Source organism: Erpetoichthys calabaricus, chromosome 1, assembly GCF_900747795.2.
Source record: "Erpetoichthys calabaricus chromosome 1, fErpCal1.3, whole genome shotgun sequence".
NCBI lineage: Eukaryota > Metazoa > Chordata > Cladistia > Polypteriformes > Polypteridae > Erpetoichthys > Erpetoichthys calabaricus.
In genome coordinates this window covers 155355164-155378659 of record NC_041394.2, presented here as the reverse complement: position 1 = coordinate 155378659, position 23496 = coordinate 155355164, and the positions used below count along the sequence as shown (strand labels likewise).

General features: G+C 37.7%; 2 protein-coding genes across 4 annotated transcripts in view; one reads left to right on the top strand and one right to left on the bottom strand.

Moving 5' to 3' along the window:
* The window catches only part of LOC114642058 (ELKS/Rab6-interacting/CAST family member 1), an 814051-nt gene that overhangs the window by 144404 nt on the left and 646151 nt on the right, over nucleotides 1-23496 (top strand). The window lies entirely within an intron of this gene.
* Nucleotides 18766-19488, bottom strand: LOC114642056 (E3 SUMO-protein ligase ZBED1-like). Its single transcript, XM_028791042.2, has 2 exons — nucleotides 19441-19488; nucleotides 18766-19351 (listed from the first exon to the last, which is right to left on the bottom strand). The coding sequence occupies exons 1-2, from the start codon at nucleotides 19459-19461 to the stop codon at nucleotides 18959-18961; spliced, it is 414 nt and encodes a 137-aa protein (XP_028646875.1). The 5' UTR covers nucleotides 19462-19488; the 3' UTR covers nucleotides 18766-18958.

The following is a 23496-nucleotide window of genomic DNA, read 5'->3' as shown; positions in this document are numbered from 1 at the left end:
CACACAACACCCCATAATGACAACGTGAAAAAAGTTTACTTGAGATTTTTGCAAATTTATTAAAAATAAAAAAATTGAGAAAGCATATGTACATAAGTATTCACAGCCTTTGCCATGAAGCTCAAAATTGAGCTCAGGTGCATCCTGTTTCCCCTGATCATCCTTGAGATGTTTCTGCGTCTTAATTGGAGCCCACCTGTGGTAAATTCAGTTTATTGGACATGATTTGGAAAGGCACACACCTGTCTGTAGAAGGTCCCACAGTTGACAGTTAATGTCAGAGCACAAACCAAGCATGAAGTCAAAGGAATTGTCTGTAGACCTCCGAGACAGGATTGTCTCGAGGCACAAATCTGGAGAAGGTTACAGAAAAATTTCTGCTCCTTTTGAAGGTCCCAATGAGCACAGTGGCCTCCATCATTCGTAAGTGGAAGAAGTTCGAAACCACCAGGACTCTTCCTAAAGCTGGTCGGCCATCTAAACTGAGCGATCGGGGGAGAAGGGAGGTGACCAAGAACCCGATGGTCACTCTGTCAGAGCTCCAGAGGTCCTCTGTGGAGAGAGGACAACCTTCCAGAAGGACAACCATCTCTGCAGCAATCCACCAATCAGGCCTGTATGGTAGAGTGGCCAGACGGAAGCCACTCCTTAGTAAAAGGCACATGGCAGCCCGCCAGGAGTTTGCCAAAAGGCACCTGAAGGAGACTCGGACCATGAGAAAGAAAATTCTCTGGTCTGATGAGACAAAAATTGAACTCTTTGGTGTGAATGCCAGGCGTCACGTTTGGAGGAAACCAGGCACCGCTCATCACCAGGCCAATACCATCCCTACAGTGAAGCATGGTGGTGGCAGCATCATGCTGTGGGGATGTTTTTCAGCGGCAGGGACTGGGAGACTAGTCAGGATAAAGGGAAAGATGACTGCAGCATTGTACAGAGACATCCTGGATGAAAACCTGCTCCAGAGCACTCTTGACCTCAGACTGGGGCGACAGATCATCTTTCAGCAGGACAACGACCCTAAGCACAGAGCCAACATATCAAAGGAGTGGCTTCAGGACAACTCTGTGAATGTCCTTAAGTGGCCCAGCCGGAGCCCAGACTTGAATCCGATTGAACATCTCTGGAGAGATCTTAAAATGGCTGTACACCGACGCTTCCCATCCAACCTGATGGAGCTTGAGAGGTGCTGCAAAGAGGAACTGGCGAAATTGGCCAAGGATAGGTGTGCCAAGCTTGTGGCATCATATTCAAAAAGACTTGAGGCTGTAATTGCTGCCAACGGTGCATCGACAAAAGTTTTGAGCAAAGGCTGTGAATACTTATGTATATGTGATTTTTTTATTTTTAATAAATTTGCAAAAACCTCAAGTAAACTTTTTTCATGTTGTATGGGGTATTGTGTGTAGAATTCTGAGGAAAAAAAATGAATTTAATCCATTTTGGAATAAAGCTGTAACATAACAAAATGTGGAAAAAGTGATGCGCTGTGAATACTTTCTGGATGCACTGTACGTAGTTTTCCCATTCTAAAAGATAGGAACTGGTAACTGCTGATTATATCTGGGCATTTTTAGGCTTATTGGTATTGCAAGGATTTGTAGTAGAACTTGAGCAGGGATGGAAGCTGTCCAAGAGCGCAATTTTGTCAATGCCATAATTTGGAGAAATTATGTTTGAGTGTAGGTTTGCACTGATTATGAAATATCTGCACTTTACCAATAATGAAGACTTAGATGAGAATACTCATCCAGCACCCAAACTGAAGAGAATGTGGGAGATATACCAGGCTGTTGTAGCAAAATTCCAGAATGTTTGCATTCCGGTCTGTGACGTCGGCATCGATGAATGTCATGGCTTATAAGGGTAGGCTGTCATGGATACAGTACATTGTGTCAAAAAGAGCAAGATTTGGCATAATGTTTTATGAGCTTTGTGAATCTAAAAATAGATACATTTGGAATTCAGTTCTGTACATAGGGAAAGGGACAAGGTTTGGTCAGAAATACAATCGGTACTGACTACTGTTGCTACTTCATCAGTACTGACTTTGATAGATACTTTGCTGATCAAGGTTACTGTGTAACTACGGACAATTTTTATACTTTGCCAAAGCTATTTGACATCTTTCTGCAAAGAACTGATGCATGTGGAATAATGCATCCCAAACATCATGGCATACCTGAAGACTTTGCCAGAGGTAAATTACAGTGAGATGTGCTAGTAGTTTGGCAAAAGGGTAAAGTGAAATGGAAATATAAGAAAGATTTATGTCGTCTTAGCACTGTACACAATGCAGCTACAGTCGCTGTACAAGCAAATAGGCAACAGGCAGGTTACTAAGTGCTGTGATTGACTACAATAGCACGATGGGCGGCATAGATTGTGCAGATCAAGAATTGATTTTCTATCCTGTTATGAGGAGACAACAAAAGAAATACTACAAAAAGATATTTTGTCTTCTGGTGGAACAGTGCATTTGGAATTCATGCGTGTTTATACAAATAAAAAGCTGGCGAAACTGTATCCCATACAAACTTTTCATGCCAACTTGTAGAGCAACATGCATTGTCCACACTACCTACCCATCACATCGCGGATCAATCTAGAGTGTTTTATTGGTAGACATTTCATTGATTATATGCCTCCAACAGAAGAAAAAAAGAATCGAACTTGTACTTGTGCAGTGTGCTGCTCAAAAACTGATCAATCTGGAAAGAAAATCCGCAGAGAGTCACATTATTATTGTCCTGACTGTAATGTTGGATTATGTATTTCATAGTACTTCAAAATATGCCACACAAAACTTATTTTGAAATTATATACTGTATTGGCATTATTATTACTGTTATTATTTTTATTGTTCATTTTCATATTATTATTCATCATTATTATTATTTATATTTTTATTACACTTTTGACCAACCGTTATACTTTAGATGCAACCATTTGTGCTTGTTTTTGTGAAGAAAAAAATGTAACACTAAAGAAGTTAAAGCACAAGAAAAATTACTTTTACTGACTGAGTGCCTCATATACCAAAGTAAATCACTGAAATACTTACCACCAGTGATGTAGGCTTTTTGAGTGCTGTAATCATATTTAAGGTGGCTTCAAACCAAGCAGCTCAGTGAATTTCCCAAGGAAGGTTATGTGTGGGCCACAGGTTTTAGAACAATTAAAAAATATGCATTTTATGAAAAGAAACAATACTGTTTTAATATTGTTGTTCAATTTTAATTTTTTTTTGTCTTAAAACTTTTTTTGATATCTCAAAATTCTTTTATAAATTTTTATTTAATTGAACTGACATATCTGCAGTCATTTGAAAAAGTTTGGGAACCCCTCTCAGCCTGCATAATAATTTACTCTACTTTCAACAAAAAAGATATGTGGTGTGTCTTTCATTTCCTAGGAACATCTGAGTACTGGGGTGTTTTCCGAACAAAGATTTTTAGTGAAGCAGTATTTAGTTGTATGAAATTAAATCAAATGTGAAAAACTGGCTGTGCAAACATTTGGGTACCCTTGTAATTGTGCTGATATGAATGCATGTAACTGCTCAATACTGACTACAGTAATCCCTCCTCCATCGCGGGGGTTGCGTTCCAGAGCCACCCGCGAAATAAGAAAATCCGCGAAGTAGAAACCATATGTTTATATGGTTATTTTTATATTGTCATGCTTGGGTCACAGATTTGCGCAGAAACACAGGAGGTTGTAGAGAGATAGGAACGTTATTCAAACACTACAAACAAACATTTGTTTCTTTTTCAAAAGTTTAAACTGTGCTCCATGACAAGACAGAGATGACAGTTCCGTCTCACAATTAAAAGAATGCAAACATATCTTCCTCTTCAAAGGAGTGCGCATCAGGAGCAGATGTCAGAGAGATAGAGAAGAGCAAACAAATCAATAGGGCTGTTTGGCTTTTAAGTATGCGAAGCACCGCGGCACAAAGCTGTTGAAGGCAGCAGCTCACACCCCCTCCATCAGGAGCAGAGAGAGAGGGAGAGATAGAGAGAGACAGAGTTTGTTTTTCAATCAAAAATCAATACGTGCCCTTCGAGCTTTTAAGTATGCGAAGCACCGTGCAGCATGTCGTTTCAGGAAGCAGCTGCACAAAAGATAGCAACGTGAAGATAATCTTTCAGCATTTTTAGACGAGCATCCGTCTCGTCTAGGTATGAGAACAGCCCCCCTGCTCAATCCCCCTACGTCAGGATCAGAGAAAGTCAGCGCGAGAGAGAGAAAAGTAAGCTGGGTAGCTTCTCAGCCATCTGCCAATAGCGTCCCTTGTATGAAATCAACTGGGCAAACCAACTTAGGAAGCATGTACCAGAAATTAAAAGACCCATTGTCCGCAGAAATCTGCGAACCAGCAAAAAATCCGCGATATATATTTAAATATGCTTACATATAAAATCCGCAATGGAGTGAAGCCGTGAAAGGCGAAGCGCGATATAAAGGGAGGGATCACTGTACTTGCAACACGAAATTGTTTGGATTAGCTCGATAAGTCTTGAACTTCATAGACAGGTGTGTCCAATCATGAGAAAAGGTATTTAAGGTGGTCAATTGCAAGTTGTGCTTCCCTTTAGCTCTCCTCTGAAGAGTGACAGCATGGAATCCTCAAAGAAACCCTCAGAAGATTTGAAAACAAAGATTGTTCAGTATCATGGTTTAGGGGAAGGCAATAAAAAGCTTTCTCAGAGGTTTAAGCTGTCAGTTTCAACTGTGAGGAATGTAATCAGGAAATGGAAGGCCACAGGCACAGTTGCTGTTAAACCTAGGTCTGGCAGGCCAAGAAAAATACAGGAGCGGGATATGTGCAGGATTGTGAGAATGGTTACAGACAACCCACAGATCACTTCCAAAGACCAGCAAGAACATCTTGCTGCAGATGGTGTATCTGTACATCGTTCTGCAATTCAGCACAATTTGTACAAAGAACATCTATATGACAGGGTGATGAGAAAGAAGCCCTTTCTGCACTCATGCCACAAACAGAGTTGCTTTTTGTATGCAAATGCTCATTTAGACAAGCTAGATTCATTTTGGAACAAAGTGCTTTGGAATGATGAGACAAAAATTGAGTTATTTGGTCATAACAGAAAGCGCTTTGCATGGCAGAAGAAGAACACCGCATTCCAAGAAAAACACCTGCTACCTACAGTCAAATTTGGTGGAGGTTCCATCACGCTGTGTGGATAGTTCAGGGACTGGGGCCCTTGTTAAAGTCAAGGGTCTGATGAATTCAACTCAATATCAACAAATTCTTCAGGATAATGTTCAAGATGTTTGGAGAGATTTTGTATGGAAGAATGGTCAAAAATACCTCCATCCAGAATGCAGACACTCATCAAAGGCTATAGGAAGTGTCTAGAGCAGCAGTTCTCAACCTTTCTAGTGCCGCGACCCTTTAATACAATTTCCCATGCTGTAGCGACCCCAACCGTAAAATTATTTTTGTTGCTACTTCATAACTGTAATTTTGCTACTGTTATGAATCATAATGTAAATATCTGATATGCAGGATGTACTTTCATTGTTACAAATTGAACATAATTAAAGCGTAGTGATTAATAACAAAAACAATATGTAATTATATATTGTGAAATATTTATTTCTAATTACAAATTAATAAAGTTTTGACTTTGATTTAAGTTTGTTTTTCTTCATTGTGTATTGAACTGTATTCACCGTATTCATGTTGTATACTTATGTGAAAATGTGAAAAGAATGGCGTAGCATGGGTAACAGTCTTAGTATAACAACAGTAAACTACATTGCTACAAAATTGTTGCGACAGTATGCGTAAAAAGCCAACGTCAGTGCGAAGGTTGAGGCTGCATCTTTCTCACTAGATCAGACATTCTTGGGGTAGCCTTTGCAAGAGCACAACGAAGATCATCTTGTGCAACAAGTCTACTTCTGTATTTAGACTTGATAACCAACAAGCTGGAAAACCCTGTTTCTCAAAGATATGTTGTTGGAAATGGAAGAAGAAGGCGCAACACAATCTCAGACAGAACAGGATATGACTGCAAACACTTGATCCAGAATTTTGTAACTGACATTGAAGATAAATCATTTCTCGCTGCATTGCTGTAAATGAGTTCAATTAACTCCTCTTGTGCTGTCTCAGGAACATCTTCAGCTTTGACTGTGAATGGACTTCTGGCAAGTGCAAACGGGGTGTCAGGTAGATTTGGAAAGTACGATGAAATTTCGTCCGCAAGCATGTGCAAGTGTTCTTTTACAGAAATTATCATTGTAATCCTTTTGTCAGGTTCAATGTCATTTTCCTCAAAGAAAGCAGATAAGGTGGGCATCATGTAAATTTTATTTTCATCCAATTTTTTTTTTGCCAAAGCTGAAGTTTCATTTGGAATGATCGGATCTTTTCAGGCAAATCGAGGCGTGTTGCATTTGGTCCTTGCAGTGATAAATTTAACTCATTCAAGATGGCAAAGATGTCAACCAAGTAAGCTGTTTTCTGCAGTTCACTTTCATCGCTGAAAAGTGCTTCGAACTGCGGTCTTGCTTTCTGATTAAAAAACATTTTTAGTTCATCACGAAGATCAAAAACACGTTTTAAAACTTTTCCTCTTGACAACTATCTCACTTCAGTGTGAAATAGCAGAGCATTGTTGGACGCGTCCAACTCATTACAAAGTTTTGAAAACAGTCGACCATTTAAAGCACTCGCTTTTACAAAATTGGCGGAACTTACGACGCTTTTCATTACTTCTTGTAACTCTTGTGGCAGCGTCTTCGTTGCTAATATTTCTCGATGAATCATACAGTGAATTCCGATGACTTTTGGTGACTTATTCACTACCAAACGTTGAAATCCAGACCGACATCCTAGCATAGCTGGAGCACCATCTGTGCAAACATCACAAACCTTTTCCCAAGAGATCTTACGCTCTTTCAGAAATGAACCAATTGTGTCAAATACATCACGTGCAGTAGTTGTCGTTTCAAGAGGTTTGCAAAAAAGAAACTCATCTTTAAAGTCGCCATCATTAATATACCTCATGTAAACCAGTAGTTGTGAACAGTTTGCAACGTCTGTAGATTCATCAAGCTGGATGCTAAATATTGGAAGTGGAGCAGATTTCATTTCCTGGATTACCTGATCAATAATATCAGCAGACATGTCATCTATTCTTCTGTGGACAGTGATGTTAGATAAGGAAATTGCACTCAATTTCGTAACAAATTCGGCTCCGATCATAACTCGAACAATGTCTTTGGCCGCTGGCAACAGTAAATCTTCAGCAATGGTGTGAGGTTTCATAGCTCTGGCGATTCTAAGAGCCACCAAATATGAAGCTTCAACGGCTGCTACGTTTTGTTGGTGGTACTTGCCGCCAGTGTCAAGGCTGGCTTTCTTGGCTCCATCAGCTTTGCTTCTAAAATACTGGGTATCCTTGCTGGCAAAGCTCGGATGCTTGCTATCAAAATGACGTTTCAGTTCGGCTTCATAGATTCAGCTGATAGAACTTCATTACAAATAACGCATTGTGGTTTCTCAATTCCTGCTTTAACTATTGAAGTAAAACCATATTGTAAAAAATCGTCACTATATTTTCTTTTCTTAACGTTCTTCTCTGCATGATCTATTGCCATGGGTTGGTTTGCTGTTCGATGTACAGTAATGTAAACAGTTAAAAATAATAAAGTTACGACAATTAAAACGTTTGAAATTATTCTGATTCAATTGTCTGCAACATCTATCCTCGAATGACAATTATAGTAAAAAACTAGTAACTACCAATGGAAAAAATTTGTACAATAACAAGTTTTACACATTAGACTAGACAAAACCCATATTTCCAATGGTCTTGGGCAACCCCTGGCTAATCGTCATTCGACCCACAGGTTGAGAACCGCTGGTCTAGAGGCTGTTATATTTGCAAAAGGAGACTCAACTAAGTATTGATGTAATATCTCTGTTGGGGTGCCCAAATGTATGCAGCTGTCTAATTTTGTGATGATGCATATTGCATATTTTCTGTTAATCCAATAAACTTAATGTCACTGCTGAAATACTACTGTTTCCATAAGGCATGTCATATATTAAAAGGAAGTTGCTACTTTGAAAGCTCAGCCAATGATAAACAAAAATCCAATCGGACCCTGAAGGGAGATATGTGATAGTCATGGGCAACTTATTTAACAGTAAAATGATTTTGATAAATGTTTATGCACCCAATGTCGATGATAAGGAATTCATGCAAAATCTATTTGCATCCATTCCCAATGTGAACACTCATAAAATTATAATGGCTGGGGACTTTAATTGTGTTTTAAATCCACTCTTAGATAGGACTCCTGTGACAGGGGGAACGACATCTAACACTACAAAGACAATTACAGTTTTTAAATGACCACATCTTACCAGACCCCTGGAGGTTTCTTAACCCAAACTCAAGAACATATTCGTTCTACTCACCAGTGCATTATAGCTACTCAAGAATTGATTATTTTTTTATAGATAATAATTTCCTGCCTACGATTAAATCGTGCAAATACAACACAACTGTTATCTCCGACCATGCCCCTCTAGTCTTGGAGCTAAAATCATTAAGCCCCTCACACTCACCTCACAGATGGCGTCTTAACCCTCTTCTATTGGCAGACGAGAACTGCACAGAATTTATATCCAAACAAATCAGCTTCTTCCTAGAGACAAACATGCCCACAGAGGTTTCTGGAGGAATACTCTGGGAAACTCTAAAGGCCTTCTTAAGAGGACAGATTATTTCATATCTTTCCCATAGAAATAAATTAGAAACCAAGAAAGTGTCAGACCTAAGAAGCGAAATTACTAGAATAGATGAAGAACAAGCCAGGCGTCCAAGTGAAGCTCTTCACAGGAAAAGGCAGGCCCTGCATACAGAACTCAACATCTTAACAACTAAAGAAACTGAACAACTTATTTATAAGTCAAGACATCATTACTATGAGCACGGAGAAAAAGCTAATAAGCTTTTAGCTCAACAAATTCACAAACAAGAAGTTCGCAATGCAATACCAGTAATCACCAACACGAATGGAGAAGAATTCATTGACCATAAAAATATAATGCACGCATTTAGAGATTATTAGAAATCCTTATATTCTACTGAGTTCAAAGAAGACCGCACACAATCTAATGCATTTCTGGATACATTACAGACACCACAAATAGATACTTTAAGTGCTGAGGAACTGGATAAACCTCTGACGCTAACAGAATTACTAGATGCTATAAAGTCACTTCAGAGCGGGAAATCAGCAGGCCCTGATGGTTACCCCGTAGAATTTTATAAGAAGTTCCCAACTCAGCTAGCTCCCCTCTTATTGGCAACATTTACAGAAGCTAGAGACAACCAAATACTACCTCAAACATTTCGTCAAGCATTAATCACTGTCTTTCCTAAACAAAATAAGGACTTGTTACAATGTGCATCATACAGACCAATTTCACTCCTGAATAATGATGTTAAAATACTCTCAAAAATTCTAGCTAGAAGGATGGAGAAAGTGCTGCCCTTGGTAATATCACAGGATCAAACTGGATTTATTAAAGGCCGACACCTATCTTCCAATCTCCGACGCTTATTTAATGTTATATATTCACCAGCAAAATCCAACACCCGAGAGATATTACTATCATTAGACGCTGAAAAAGCATTTGATATGATTGAATGGAACTACCTTTTCACTGCATTGGAGAAATTTGGGTTTGGCCCGAATATTTGTGCATGGATCAAACTACTGTATACCAATCCAGAAGCTTCAGTTTGTATTAACAACATTTGCTCAGACTACTTTAAGCTAGAACGTGGTACCAGACAAGGATGAAACTTGTCATCACTGCTGTTTGCAATCGCCATTGAACCACTGGCGGTTTACTGTCGAAATTCTTTTTAGATAAAGGGGATTATCAGAAAAGGACTGGAACAGAAAATTTCTCTATATGCAGATGATATGGTTTTATGTATATCAGACCCAGAAAACACTGTGCCTGCAGTTCTAACAGCACTAACAGAATTTCAAAAGATATCCGGTCTTAGAATTAATCTGAATAAAAGTATACTCTTTCCAGTGAACTCACAAGCATATAATATTAGATTGGACACCCTACCTTTTACCATAGCAGATCAGTTTAAATACTTAGGGGTAAATATCACAAGTAAACATAAAGCTCTTTATCAACAAAATTTTGCCGTCTGTATGGAAAAAATTAAGCAAGACTTGCATAGATGGTCAACCGTTCATCTCACTCTAGCCGGAAGAATTAACGTTGTTAAGATGAATATCCTTCCTAAACGTCTTTTTTTATTTCAAAACATTTCAATATATATCAAAAAATCATTTTTTAAGCAATTAAAATCAACAATAACCTCATTCATTTGGAACTCAAAACACCCACGTAGCCGAAGAGCGACCCTACAAAGACCTCAGGCAGAAGGTGGCATGGCTTTACCTAATTTTCAGTTTTATTATTGGGCAGCAAACATACAAGCCATAAAAACCTGGACACAAAAAAATAAACATACACAGGCTTGGCTCGCAATAGAAGTAAAATCCTGTAGTACTTCTTTATTCTCCCTGCTCTGTGCTCCAATAAATGCAAGTTATCGCAAATATACTAATAACCCAATTGAGCTTTACTCACTCAGAATATGGAACCAACTTAGAAAGCATTTTAAGATGGAAAATCTTTTATCCGCGGCACCTCTGCAAGAGAACCACCTCATTCAACCCTCGCAGACATATCCAGTTTTTAATACCTGGAAAAGTTTTGGGATTAAAATGCTCAGAGATCTATATATAGACAACATATTTGCATCTTTTGAACAATTACGTTCCAAATTCAACCTCCCAGCTACACATTTCTTTCACTATCTTCAAATTAGAAATTTTGTTAAACAGAAACTGCCCGATTTTCCTCACCTCGTACCCTCCACCATGCTGGAAAAAATACTGCTCAATTTTGAGGAATTAAACACCATTTCCGCATTATTTAAAATCTTATTAGAGTCCCTACCTTTCAAAGACCCAAGAGGACATTGGGAAGAAGATCTCTTAATCAATATATCAGAAAAGGAGTGGAAGGTAGCAAAGCAGAGAATTCACTCAAGCTCCATATGTGCAAAGCATAGAATTATTCAGCTAAAAATTATATATTGAGCACATCTGTCTCGCTTAAAACTGTCCAAAATGTTTCCAGGGCAAGATCCAACCTGCGCACGCTGCAACCAAGCTCCTGCCTCACTGGGTCACATGGTTTGGGCCTGCACCAAACTAACATCATTTTGGACCAAAATTTTTAAGTGCCTTTCAGACAGCCTTGGGGTCACAATCCCTCCTAACCCATTAACAGCTGTGTTTGGTTTTCTTCCAGGTGGACTTGAAGTGGAGAAGGACAAGCAAACGGTGATTGCATTCACTACTCTTTTGGCACACAGACTTATTTTGTTAAATTGGATGAATCCTAACTCTCCTCTGATAAGTCAGTGGGAAACTGATGTTTTATATTATTTGAAATTGGAAAAAATCGAATTCTCAGTTAGAGGATCTGTACAGAATTGTTTCAAAACCTGGCAGGATCTAATCAATATTATTTTAGAATAAGAGAAATAACTATTACCGCATTATTTTCCTTGTCCATTTTTATTTACCTATATATATTTCTTTCTTTATTTTGTGTATTGTTGCCTTATTAAAAAGCCCTAAGCAATTCTCCTTTGGCTGAGCTCTCCTTCTCAGGGGTGGGGTTTGATTTGTCTTCAGTTTTTTTTTTTGTTTTAAATTGATCTATTTGTATGGAATGATTACAACAAAATTAATAAATAAAATTTAAAAAAAAAATCCAAATAATTAAGAGGGGTTCCCAAACTTTTTCATATGACTGTATATGCAAAGCATACCAGAAAGTTGCAAAAGGCTGGTCTACTTTGTTTGGTGGTTATTAGTTGAGAGGATCTGATAATTTCTTTTGTACAATCAATCACTTTTTATTTTTTTCTCTTTTCCCCAATGTACCTAATATAGTATAGTATTGAAGTATTTTATGACTTATGCATGGTTCTGTTTTATTCGCTATATTGTAAATATTCAAAAAATAATTAATCACAAAAATTATTATTTTGTGAGGTTTAATATTTATATAATTTACATACAGGTTAAGCAACTTTCTCGGTGCAATAAATTCGGTCTACGATAGGATTTCAAAAGTGCTGTCTAAGGCCTTCACTCCTTACCTACCTACAGTTTTATAATCCAACACTCACTTTGACATTGGATCAGTCTGCAGCCAAAGCAAAATACTGGGTTGTGAATTGAGCTGTTTTTATAAACCTATTAATGTGCTAATTTCTGCCTAATTTTATAGGCTTAGATTAAAAAAATGTAAATCATAGGTCATTTACTTTAATACATGTAGTAATTGTCCTGAGAGACTTAATTTTTTTTTTTTTATTTAAACCTCAAGGGCTTCTTCAGAAAGTATGGGGATTAACAATTCCAGGGTGGCTTTTGGAGTATTAACTGGATTTCAGTTTGCAAACAGAAAATATAAGAAGCTTCAATAAAAGTGTTTTTATTTAGCAAAATTAATTAATTTGTTGGATGTAATAGAGCACCTCTTCAACAAAAAGATTATAAATAAATCCTTTAAAGTGAATATTGATATAGTAATGTTCTAAATCTTATTTTTAAAGATTTGTCTCTCCAATATGTAACACTTTTGTGTTGAGGAGCATTTAGAATGTTTAGAATGTTTTACTGCCTAGATGCTGGATATTTAATGGTTTCAGCACTATTCTGTGTTCAAAGCTGTTTGCTCCCTCAACACAATGATATCTGTCATTGCTTCAGGTAGCTCAGGATGTGCCAGCTGTTACTGGCTTGCTACATTACTTGTGCTCTCTCTCTTCTTTTCTCTCTCTCATGCTGCTTTTGGCTTTCATTCACGCTTGACTGACTCTTACTGTTCGTTCAAACATTAACTGATTTACAGAAAAGCTTTTGGTATTTGGGAAAAGAAGAAATTGTTTTCAAGGGGTTATGTCCTTTGATTAATGCACAAAGTATTGATTAGTATTTTGAGCTAGTTTTAGTGTAGTTTTGATTGTCTGAAGTATTTGCATAGTGGGTGTGAAACTATAGTATTCTGTTTTCTGTACTGCATGTAAGCTCACCTCTCAGCACTGCTAAGATGTGTTTATTTTTGAGGGAGGTTCTAAAAAAAGAAACACGAAATTTCTTCTCAGGTTAGCATATTTGGCAGCATGGTGCCACAGTGGTTAGCACATTGCTACATAATTTACTATTAAACCCTGTTATCTGTTAATTGTTTCCATATTTTTCGTGCGTATAGATTTTAGCTGTTACTGCGTTTTTCCTTTCACATCCTGATGATGTAAAAGATACTTGAGTGTAGCCTGTAATAGACAAGGGATTATGTTCAGGGTGAAATAAAGATGATTGGAAATGAATGAGTAACTTAATTAAATATATTTCAGTTTTAATCATCCTCAAAATTCTAGACTGTAGTACTGTACTATGACTTACTGAAGGAAATAAAGCAGTTCATTTGTTTTTTTTAAGAATTTTATAATTTAAAGCACACTGATTAAGGTTACTGCACCTTCAATAGGTGAGAGATTTAGATTGGCAAAGGGACTATGTCATAACTCCACTCATGGCAGGACTTTGAGTAGATGATCAAACAGGAAATGTATTACTACCTCAAGAAATACAGAACCAAGAATCTGTGTTAAAATAATTATTTCTAATGTCTTTTGTTATCACAAGGATACTTCATAAATGCAGTAAGCGTGTTTTATTTGAAATCTTTACTACTTCAAAGTAGTCAAATTGGTAAGTTTTAAGACTTTTACTTTCAGCTATGGACCCATGTCCCCATTATCTGTATTATAAGCCACAAAAACAGACAAGGTGTTTTGAAAATTTATAAACAATGCTTCACACAATTATGTGGCATGTTATACCAATGCAAAGAAGTAACTTTGAGTTGTAAAATAAAAAAACTTCTCCTTTAAGATATATGGCAAAGAAATCTTGAGATGGATGTAGCTGAAACTCAGTTTATTTGATTTATTATTTTTTTGCTTTTGTATTTTAGTTTGTTTGAGATTAAGCTAAATTTAGTTAATGATTACAAGTTTTAAATTTAAGTTCAAATTTATTGTCCTGTGTAGTTGGAGCAATGAAATTCTAGCTTACATGTGTCACACAGATTAAAGACAGCAGTACAAAGCCAAAAATCAGACAATGGATACATCACTATACATTAAATGTACATTAAGTAACATATACAGAATGACTCATGTAGTTTCCAGTGTCAGAGGTTGTCGATTAACTTTAAGATATGTGGGTGGTAACTGTTACTGTATCCAGTGGTGTGTGTGCTAATGGTCTACTGAGTCTACTGTCTGCGTCAGTGGTAGAGGGAGAAAAGAGACTATGGAGAACAGCTGAGGTCATTAATAATACTGTTCAACTTTTTAATTCATCATGCATTATATATGTCCTGATACGAGAGTTGTACTATGACTTTTAAATTCTGAGCTGATTTTATAATAATAAGTGGTGGCTTAGTGTCCAGAGGCGAATTGGTACTATACTGGAATATTACACAGCCAGTCAGAACAGGCTTCACCCTATACCTTTAGAAGTATTGTTGAAGTCATCTGAGTTTTTTTCTTCTATCTAAAAAAGTAAAGGCATTGATGAGCCTTCTTCATGAGAGCCAGCACTTGGTTTGGCCACTTCAAAGTGACTTGCTAAATCCAAGAAATTTTAAGGTGCTCAATCTCCGAACAACATCTCCTCCAATATAGGTGGAGTAAGATCTGCTTCCTAAAGTCTGTTACCATCTTACTGGTTTTGATGAGATTATGCGAGGAGTTTTCTCTTCCATTCTGTAAGCTGTCTCATCATTGCTGGTGATTAGGCCTATGACATTTCATAGCTTTGCTTGTCCTTAAATTAGTCAGTGTCTCTTGTACTAGAATTAAGCATTCTCTAAATGAAGACGTTGAGTGTGCCTGATCTACATAAAAATAAACAGGTGCATGTGAAGAACTACTGCAGAAGAAAAATTGAGGATATTTTCATATATGACATTGATCTTGCTCTGCACGAAAACCAACTCTGGACATGTTTATTAGTCTATTCTTTGGAATATAGAAAAAATAACTTATTCCCTGTCATGAAAATGAATGGATTTAATTGGAATTTACGTTAGAGCTGATGTTTATTACTTCATATGTATACCTGTAATATACCAAATGCTTAACGGTTTATACTCCGTGCAGTATAAATCTTTATTATGCAGCTGATTAGTCAGCAGAGAAATTAAATACCATTTCACATCTTGAGATGGATTTGTATGATTGTGGAAAATAACTACAAACCTGAGATCTGAAAAAAATCTGTTTAGAACTTTAAATAGAATTATACTGCTTTCAGTATTCTGTGGGCTTAAAATTATTTTGTGCATTCTATTTTATTTTAAATTCATAAATGTAGAAATTGGGAAATTAATATATTTCCCAGATGGAATAATTAATGTTTTAAGTAATTTAGCAATTCACAAATCAGAATATCTTTATTGTCATTATAACAAATACAACGAAATTGGGTGCAGTCCCTGCGGTGTCAAAATATAAATAAATATAATTACAAAAGGATAAGAGAGAATAAGGTAGAACACAAACATTCAACATAAGACCTTAAATGCACATGAACACCAATGCACTGCATTGGAGGCGATTAGGTAGCATTCAGTGCCCTAATAACAACAGGGTAGAAACTGTTTTTCAGTCTATTAGTCTTTGTAAAAAAAAAAAAAAAAACAAACAAATGAATCAGTCAGCTTTCTTGCAAACGTTTGTTTTCTTTTTTTCAAAGTTATCTTTGTAATGTCTGTTTTCTCAAGGCCCTGTCACACTATATGATTTTTCCAGCAATTTCAGTTGCAGATTTAAATAGACTAAGATTATAATTTACATTATTTTAGGGAGTCTGGAGTAGTTGCACACCTGTATAGTTTGACATCCCCTGTGACTCAGTCCAGTCACTTTGTAATGAATCCTGACATAGTCAGACAGGATTGGTTTTGTCTGAAGACATAGGGATGAGCTCTGTTAGTTCAATAGCTGACAATCAACTAATGGTTACCTACACTGCTGCAGACTTCTCAACTATTGTATACAAATCTGCTACAATTAAGGAACACCTTGTTAGGAAGATACAATATAATAAAGGGCTACTTCTAGTAGGGCCATCAAATCAGACAAAAATTAAGGATAGTGTTTTGCATGGGTATTAAAAATCAAACCAAAAACCACCCGTACCTATGTATAGATTGTTGAATCCAATTGGCTTTTTATTTGCAACAACTCAAGAGTTACAGTACAGGTTGAGATCCCAGGAAAGCCCATGACAGCATGGATTTAAAAAGGTATATTCTTGTGGGTTCACATGGATTCCCTCCCACCTCCTAAAGACTTGCATGTTAGGGTTTCTTGTGTCCTTAAAGTGGCCTGTGATAAATGATACCTCATGTTTAGTTGTCTTGTGTGGTACAGTACCTATTGCCAATCGTCCACATACCTATACCGAAAGAATAGGTGAATATAAAGTAAATGGAACCAAATATAACAATAATGACAACATATTCATCCTATCAAAGAGAATCTCCAATACACAAAGAAAGGAAAACCTGTCCAGAAATGCATTACTCAAAAAATAGCCAATCCTAATTCATTCATTATACATGTTCAATGTAATTTCTGCAGTTTTATGAACATGGACACATTTTGGTTCATTATATGAAGTAGTTTTGTTACATAATGTTGTTGTTACATTTTCTGTTAAATGCGTAAGTTTTTACACTTTTAAAGAAACTTCTCTGCATCTGAGTAAGGTTTCTTAAAAATATTAAACTAACTTATTATGTTCTGCCTCATAAGTGGAGCCTAAACAAGTAGTAACAAGTGCAAGATAGAGACACACCCATAAGAGCTTTTCTAGTGTCCCCTGAAAATAACACTATACTGTACATTCTTTTGTATTATGGGAAGAAGCTGGAGTCTCAAGGTTATAAACACTCAAATACATGAGGAATATGCAATCAATATTCTGCATTTATCTACAGAGAAATATAATAATCACTAATTTTAAATACACTTTAAGTCATGCAAAATAACTTGTGTGCACACTCTTGCTCATATCTACAAACAGTTTTTTAATTGTAAGCATGTCCTCTCCCAAACGTTTTAGATAAGTAACATTGGTCTTCAATGCAAATATTAACTATGAAAGCTTGATTTTTGAACCCCAAATGAGGGTGTAATTGCTACTATCAAACTTAACGTCCTCAAAGGTGAAGAGGATGTGACAATGAAGAAACATTGCTGTCAGAAAAATACTTTCGTGTTAGTGCCATAATCTGGATTAAACTCATCAATACTGATTTATCTCTGTGGAGCTATTTACCAGTTGGCAGTCATTGATTCTACAATGAGGAAAACTACCTGTGAAGGCTTTTTTTATTTTCTACAGGGAGATCACAGCTTTTAGTGCCTGTTTTTGCTCTCTGTTGGAAGGAAATAGTAAAAATATTTCTATCGTGAAGATTAAATAATAGACTTTCACTGGTAATTTACAGTTCTATAATTAAACCTCTATTATACACAAATTTTTTACAGCTATTATTTTATTAACAGTCGGATGGTTGGTTCCTGGTGGTCTGAAAAAGAACTTTATGCTGGTCAACATTTTTGCACATGATGCCACACATCTGTCCTTAGAGTTTTCCTACTGTCTTGCAACTACAACTTTAAAATATTGTTACACTGTGATAAGTTAACAAAACCAGTTAATGCATTGTCTATTGCAACTCCACATGTCTGTAGTCATTTTGCTCTTGTTTCTTTAAAATAGAAAGTGGGAGTGTATTGTATTTACCAGCTCCTAGACTCTAGATTTTTTTTTTTACTTTCAAAGTAAACTTGCACAAAGTCACAGTTATTCTGACCTCAAAAGAATACCTCTGACAGTCTTGTGAGAATTTACCTACATGCATTTTAAAAAAGCACAGCAAATAACTGAGGCATTGTGTAGTTTATTTTCCTTTAAAAATGCATAAACTTCTACCTCTATGGTTTGTTAGTTTCTCCAACTTTATTACCTCGGGGGCAAGGCAGTTCTTTAATTCACACTTGTGGGGTATCTGCGATATATATTTTCCCAAACCCAATATTACCACAGGTGTAAGGAAATACTGTTACCACATTCATGATCATCAACACGCACTCTTGACACCTTTAACACTCACTTGCCTTACACCAAAGTTATCAGTTCTGTTTGTAATAAATGCAAGCATAAATTAAGATATAGTCTTACATATATACTAGCCAACCTGCGGCCGCATAATTATGTATTGATGGGTGAACACTTCCTGAAAGACACAGTTGTCCAAATGGGGTTGGTATTGAGGATATGACTGTAGGTGAATGAAAAGATGTAACTCTGGAGAGGGCAACATACAATATAGCGTTTTACATGCTGCATACATCGATTCACATCGAAGTACAGACACTGCTAAGACCATGGAATACCCCTCGCAAACTGTTTTACACGCTGCATTAGGGCTGCACGATAACAGAAAAATTGATTATCACGATTATTTTGCTCAAAATTTTTATCACGATTAATAATGACGATTATTCCTTTGGTAATGAACTTTTATTCACTTGTGTATTCTTATTGCACTTTACAGCCACAAATAAAGAAAAATAAACAAACCGAACATGTTTAGAATGGAGAGTTTTTCTTAGCTGTGGTAAATAAATAAAATTAAACTGCCTCTTTTACATCAACTTGTAATAAAATCAAATAAGAATAAAAAAATTTTTACAACATGTTACAGATTTTTGGCTAAGAACACAAGCCTGTCAACTTGATCGGGCTTTAGGGAAGACCGCAAGCAAGTAACTACATTTCCACCGGAACTAAAAGCCCTCTCTGAAGGAGAGCTTGTGGCTGGTATGCACAAGTATTTTTTTGCCACTTTTGAAAGCCTTGGGTAGATCTTTTCATGTTCTTTCCACCATTTTAATGGGTCCCCCTCACTATCCAGGTAGCTTGACTGCAAGTAAGATTCCAGCTCACAGGCTACACTGGATTTCTGGTTGTTAGGTGGCAAGGCTTGTTCAGCAGTTTTAAAGTAGCTTCCTAAAGTCATCTTTTTCTTTGGGGCACATCCAGCTTCAGCATCCTCCTCGCTGGTCTCTTGTGCTGTTTCTTGGGGTGGCACCTAAACACAGAAAAAGGCATTTAGAACAAATTTAACTAATTGAGACTCAAAACACTAATATAGATCTCAGTGCAGCTCATTTTTATTACCATCATTGCCAAAGTCTGCATCTCAGCTTTGAGTCTGGATTGAATTGTTGTATTGTTGTCCTCAGCCGTGTATCTCATCGTAAATCGTGGATCCACCGTAGATGCCATGTCCAATAGAGCTTGGATGTCTGGGTCACTGTATTTTTCGTTTAGGTACTCCAAAATTTTAGACTTGATTGCTCTTGACAGGTCAGTATCATCATCCTTAACTTTCAAGATTGATGCGTTGAAAAGATGAAGAACTGGCTTAACAAATGACACGCTGACGTACTTCTCGCCAGACAGTGCATCTGTAAAATTAACTAGAGGGTGCAAGGATTTGTTGATTGCCTCTAGTACATCCATGTCCTGCCATGTTGGGATAAGATGACAAAACTTCTTGTCAGAGGAAAGGACATGTGCAATGGCCTTTTGCTGCTCGATGATTCTCTCTATCATGGCCTGACGTGATCCCCACCTTGTTGGACACTCTGTTTTCAGTGAGTGATCTGGGAGTTTCATCTCCTTTTGTGCAGCTAAAAACTCTCTCTTACGCTTCCAGCTGTAAGAGAAGGAGCTCACCAACTTTTTACAGAGCCCCACAGCCCTTTCAATTCTTGGATCCTTCATGGCATTCTCTTCAGGAAATAAACATAATCAGAAAAAAAAACAGTAAGACACAGGAAGACTCTTGTTGTTTATGCAACTTTTGATCAGAAATAAAAAAAAAATGTTTTTTATTTCACTAATTATATACACCTACATAAGACAATTATCAAACATTTATTAATAAATAATAAACACTCACTTATTCTAAACTCATCTGGGTTCACAAACATTAACATGATAGTATTTGACTAATCAAATATTTTTTAACTTTTAAATGTATCTAATTTGATAGATTAGCAGAATAAAAATGATGATTATTATACCGTAGACATATGACTCATTGTCATTATAATGTGTCATTATAATCAGGGGTGCACATAACTTTTTGAGTGTGTTCCTCAGGTAAGTAGCAGGAGCTGGTGTTTGGTACGCACTCCGTAGCGAGGTCTTAATAAGTGCAGATCGCTCCCTTAAGGTTTTGTGGTTTTTATCGTCATTGTGCAACTTGACGGAACACAAGGTTGCGTCTTGAGCGTAATATGCATTAAACAAATGTATTGCGTTTCATTAAAAATGGTATGAAAGAATCAGTTGTTCTTTTGTGATAAAACCGAAATAAAATAAAATGCTATTTGAGTACGTATCTAATATCACGTGAGTGCGTGGCGCTTAAATATCGTTTAATAAATAATGTCACTGACTAAAGACTGTTGGTGAAGAGCGCGCTGTCATTTGGCCGTCTTAAAGTAGCCGAAAATGCGCACAGCTGCGCCTCAGTTAAAAATTACCACTGCCACAAGCGGAAAACACGCAAAATTATTTTATTTCAAAACAAAACCACTTTGTATGGTGCTTTCCGCCGGTGCAGAATAGGGTCCGGAGTCGGAGGAATAAACACTTTTCGAACATAAATGCAGTACCTAAACCGAAAGGACATAAAACAAATGGTGAAGGTGAAATTTTAATCGCACGCTGTCAAAAAACGGTCACAGTCAAGAGCTCTTCTGTTTTGTACGCGAAAGCGCTGTAGTAACAAAATGACGTTACGCGTTCATCATTTTTGCCATGCATGCATACCTGCGTACCAGTTATGTGCACCCCTGATTATAATATCATTAAAACAACAACAGCAATTAATATTTTTAAATTGTCAAATTGTTTCAATATATCTGGGGAAAAAAACATACAATTTACCGATGGCTAAATGAAGTCTGTGACCAAAGCAGTGTAGCCTCGGCCAGTTATTCACAGATGCTGCCCTAATCATATTAGCTGCGTTGTCCGTTGTGATGCACAGAAGTCTTTCTTCCACCAAGCCACAAGCGGACATCGCTTCTTTGAGGCCCACTGCAGTAAACTCCGCTGTATGGTCTTGTGGGAAAAACGAAGTTTGCAAAAGCTTGCTTTTCATCTCAAACTCGCTGTCAATAAAATGAACTGTCAAGCTCAAATACGGTTCCGCAGTTCTGCTTGACCATAAGTCGGTCGTGGCAGCAAAATATTCAAGGCTGAGCCTGAGAATTTCTCTTTCTATTTCTTTTCGGCATTTTGCATACAGCGAGGGCAGCGCAACATTGGAAAAATGGTTGCATGAGGGAATGCTATATCTTTTATCAAGTGTTGCGATCATTTTTTTAAACCCCTCACTGCTCACGGTGGTTATTGGACACATATCCTTGGCTATATGGTACGTGATCGCCTCTGTTATTTCCCGGTGTCTTTGCGAGCTAGGCAGATATGGTATTGCGTTGAACAATGTCCCTGATATTGTTGTCTGTGTTGTGGATGGCTGGTAATTTTTTGTTGTTGCTGTTTGTGCCTTCAGTCGCTGAAATTCTTGATAGTGTACTTTGTGGTGGCTTTTAAGGTGGTTGATGAGGTTTGTTGTGTTACCTTGGGACGTTTGGACGGAACAGGAGCAAAGTTTGCACAAGACTCGTACCTGATCAACATCACATTCCTCGAAACCGAAATAGTTCCAGACAACTGAGTATGACCCCTTTTTAGGAACTAACGATCACACTTCTGCACCTTCCTCACGTTGCTCCGCCATCATATGTTTATTCTGACTGACTGTTATTGCTGCTATTGACTTCTACTGCTTCAGAAAGCGCTTGCAATCTAGACGCAGTAACGTCATAGTGACGCAGTCCAATCCGTAAACTCAGCCCATAAAAAACAGTTTGGTCTTTATACTGTAAAATCGCGACGATATTTATTAACTGATCGTGGGTCATAAATATTGTTATCATGAGAAAAAAAAGATTAATCGTGCAGCCCTACGCTGCATACAGCGATTCACATCCACGACAAATATGATTCTTCTTAGATGGTGCTGTCGCGTCCACCTTCGCTCTCGAAGCATACACACTGCCTGGTCATGTGCCCGCTCGCAAAAGCAACTAACAGAAACCCGCCCACCAACTGTAACTATATACATCGGAATTCCAATACAACTCGGAGTCCTGCCACGTGCAAAAGTTCGCTAATGACACTGCTATCATGGGCTGCAGGAGGAGGAGTATAGGGACCTAATCAAGGACTTTGTTAAATGGTGCGGCTCAAACCACCTACACCTGAACACCAGCAAAACCAAGGAACTGGTGATGGATTTTAGGAGGCCCAGATCCCTCATGGACCCCGTGATCATCAGAGATGACTGTGTGTAGATGGTGCAGACCTATAAATATCTGGGAGTGCAGCTGGATGATAAATTAGACTGGACCGCCAATACTGATGCTCTGTGCAAGAAAGGACAGAGCCGGTTATACTTCCTTAGAAGGCTGGCGTCCTTCAACATCTGCAATAAGATGCTGCAGATGTTCTATCAGATGGTTGTGGCGAGTGCCCTCTTCTACGCGGTGGTGTGCTGGGGAGGCAGCATTAAGAAGAAAGACGCCTCACGCCTGGACAAACTGGTGAGGAAGGCAGGCTCTGTTGTTGGCATGGAGCTGGACAGTTTAACATCTGTGGCAGAGCGACAGGCACTGAGCAGGCTCCTGTCAATTATGGAGAATCCACTGCATCCACTGAACAGGATCATCTCCAGACAGAAGAGCAGCTTCAGCGACAGACTGCTGTCACTGTTCAGCTCCACTGACAGATTGAGGAGATCGTTCCTCCCCCAAACTATGAGACGCTTCAATTCCACCTGGGGTTGGGGGTAAACGTTAACATTATACAAAGTTATTGTCTGTTTTTTTTTACCTGCATTATTATCAATCTTTAATTTAATATTGCTTATTGTATCAGTATGCTGCTGCTGGAGAATGTGAATTTCCCCTTGGGATTAATAAAGTATCTATCTATCTATCTGTCTGTGTGTGTGTTTCTGTCTCTCTCTGGCTCTGCCTGTGTGTGTGCACGGCTCTCTCTCTCACTGCCTGCCTGTGTGCCTCTGTCTCTCTCTGGCTCTGCCTGTGTGTGTGCGCGGCTCTCTCTCTCACTGCCTGCCTGTGTGCCTCTGTC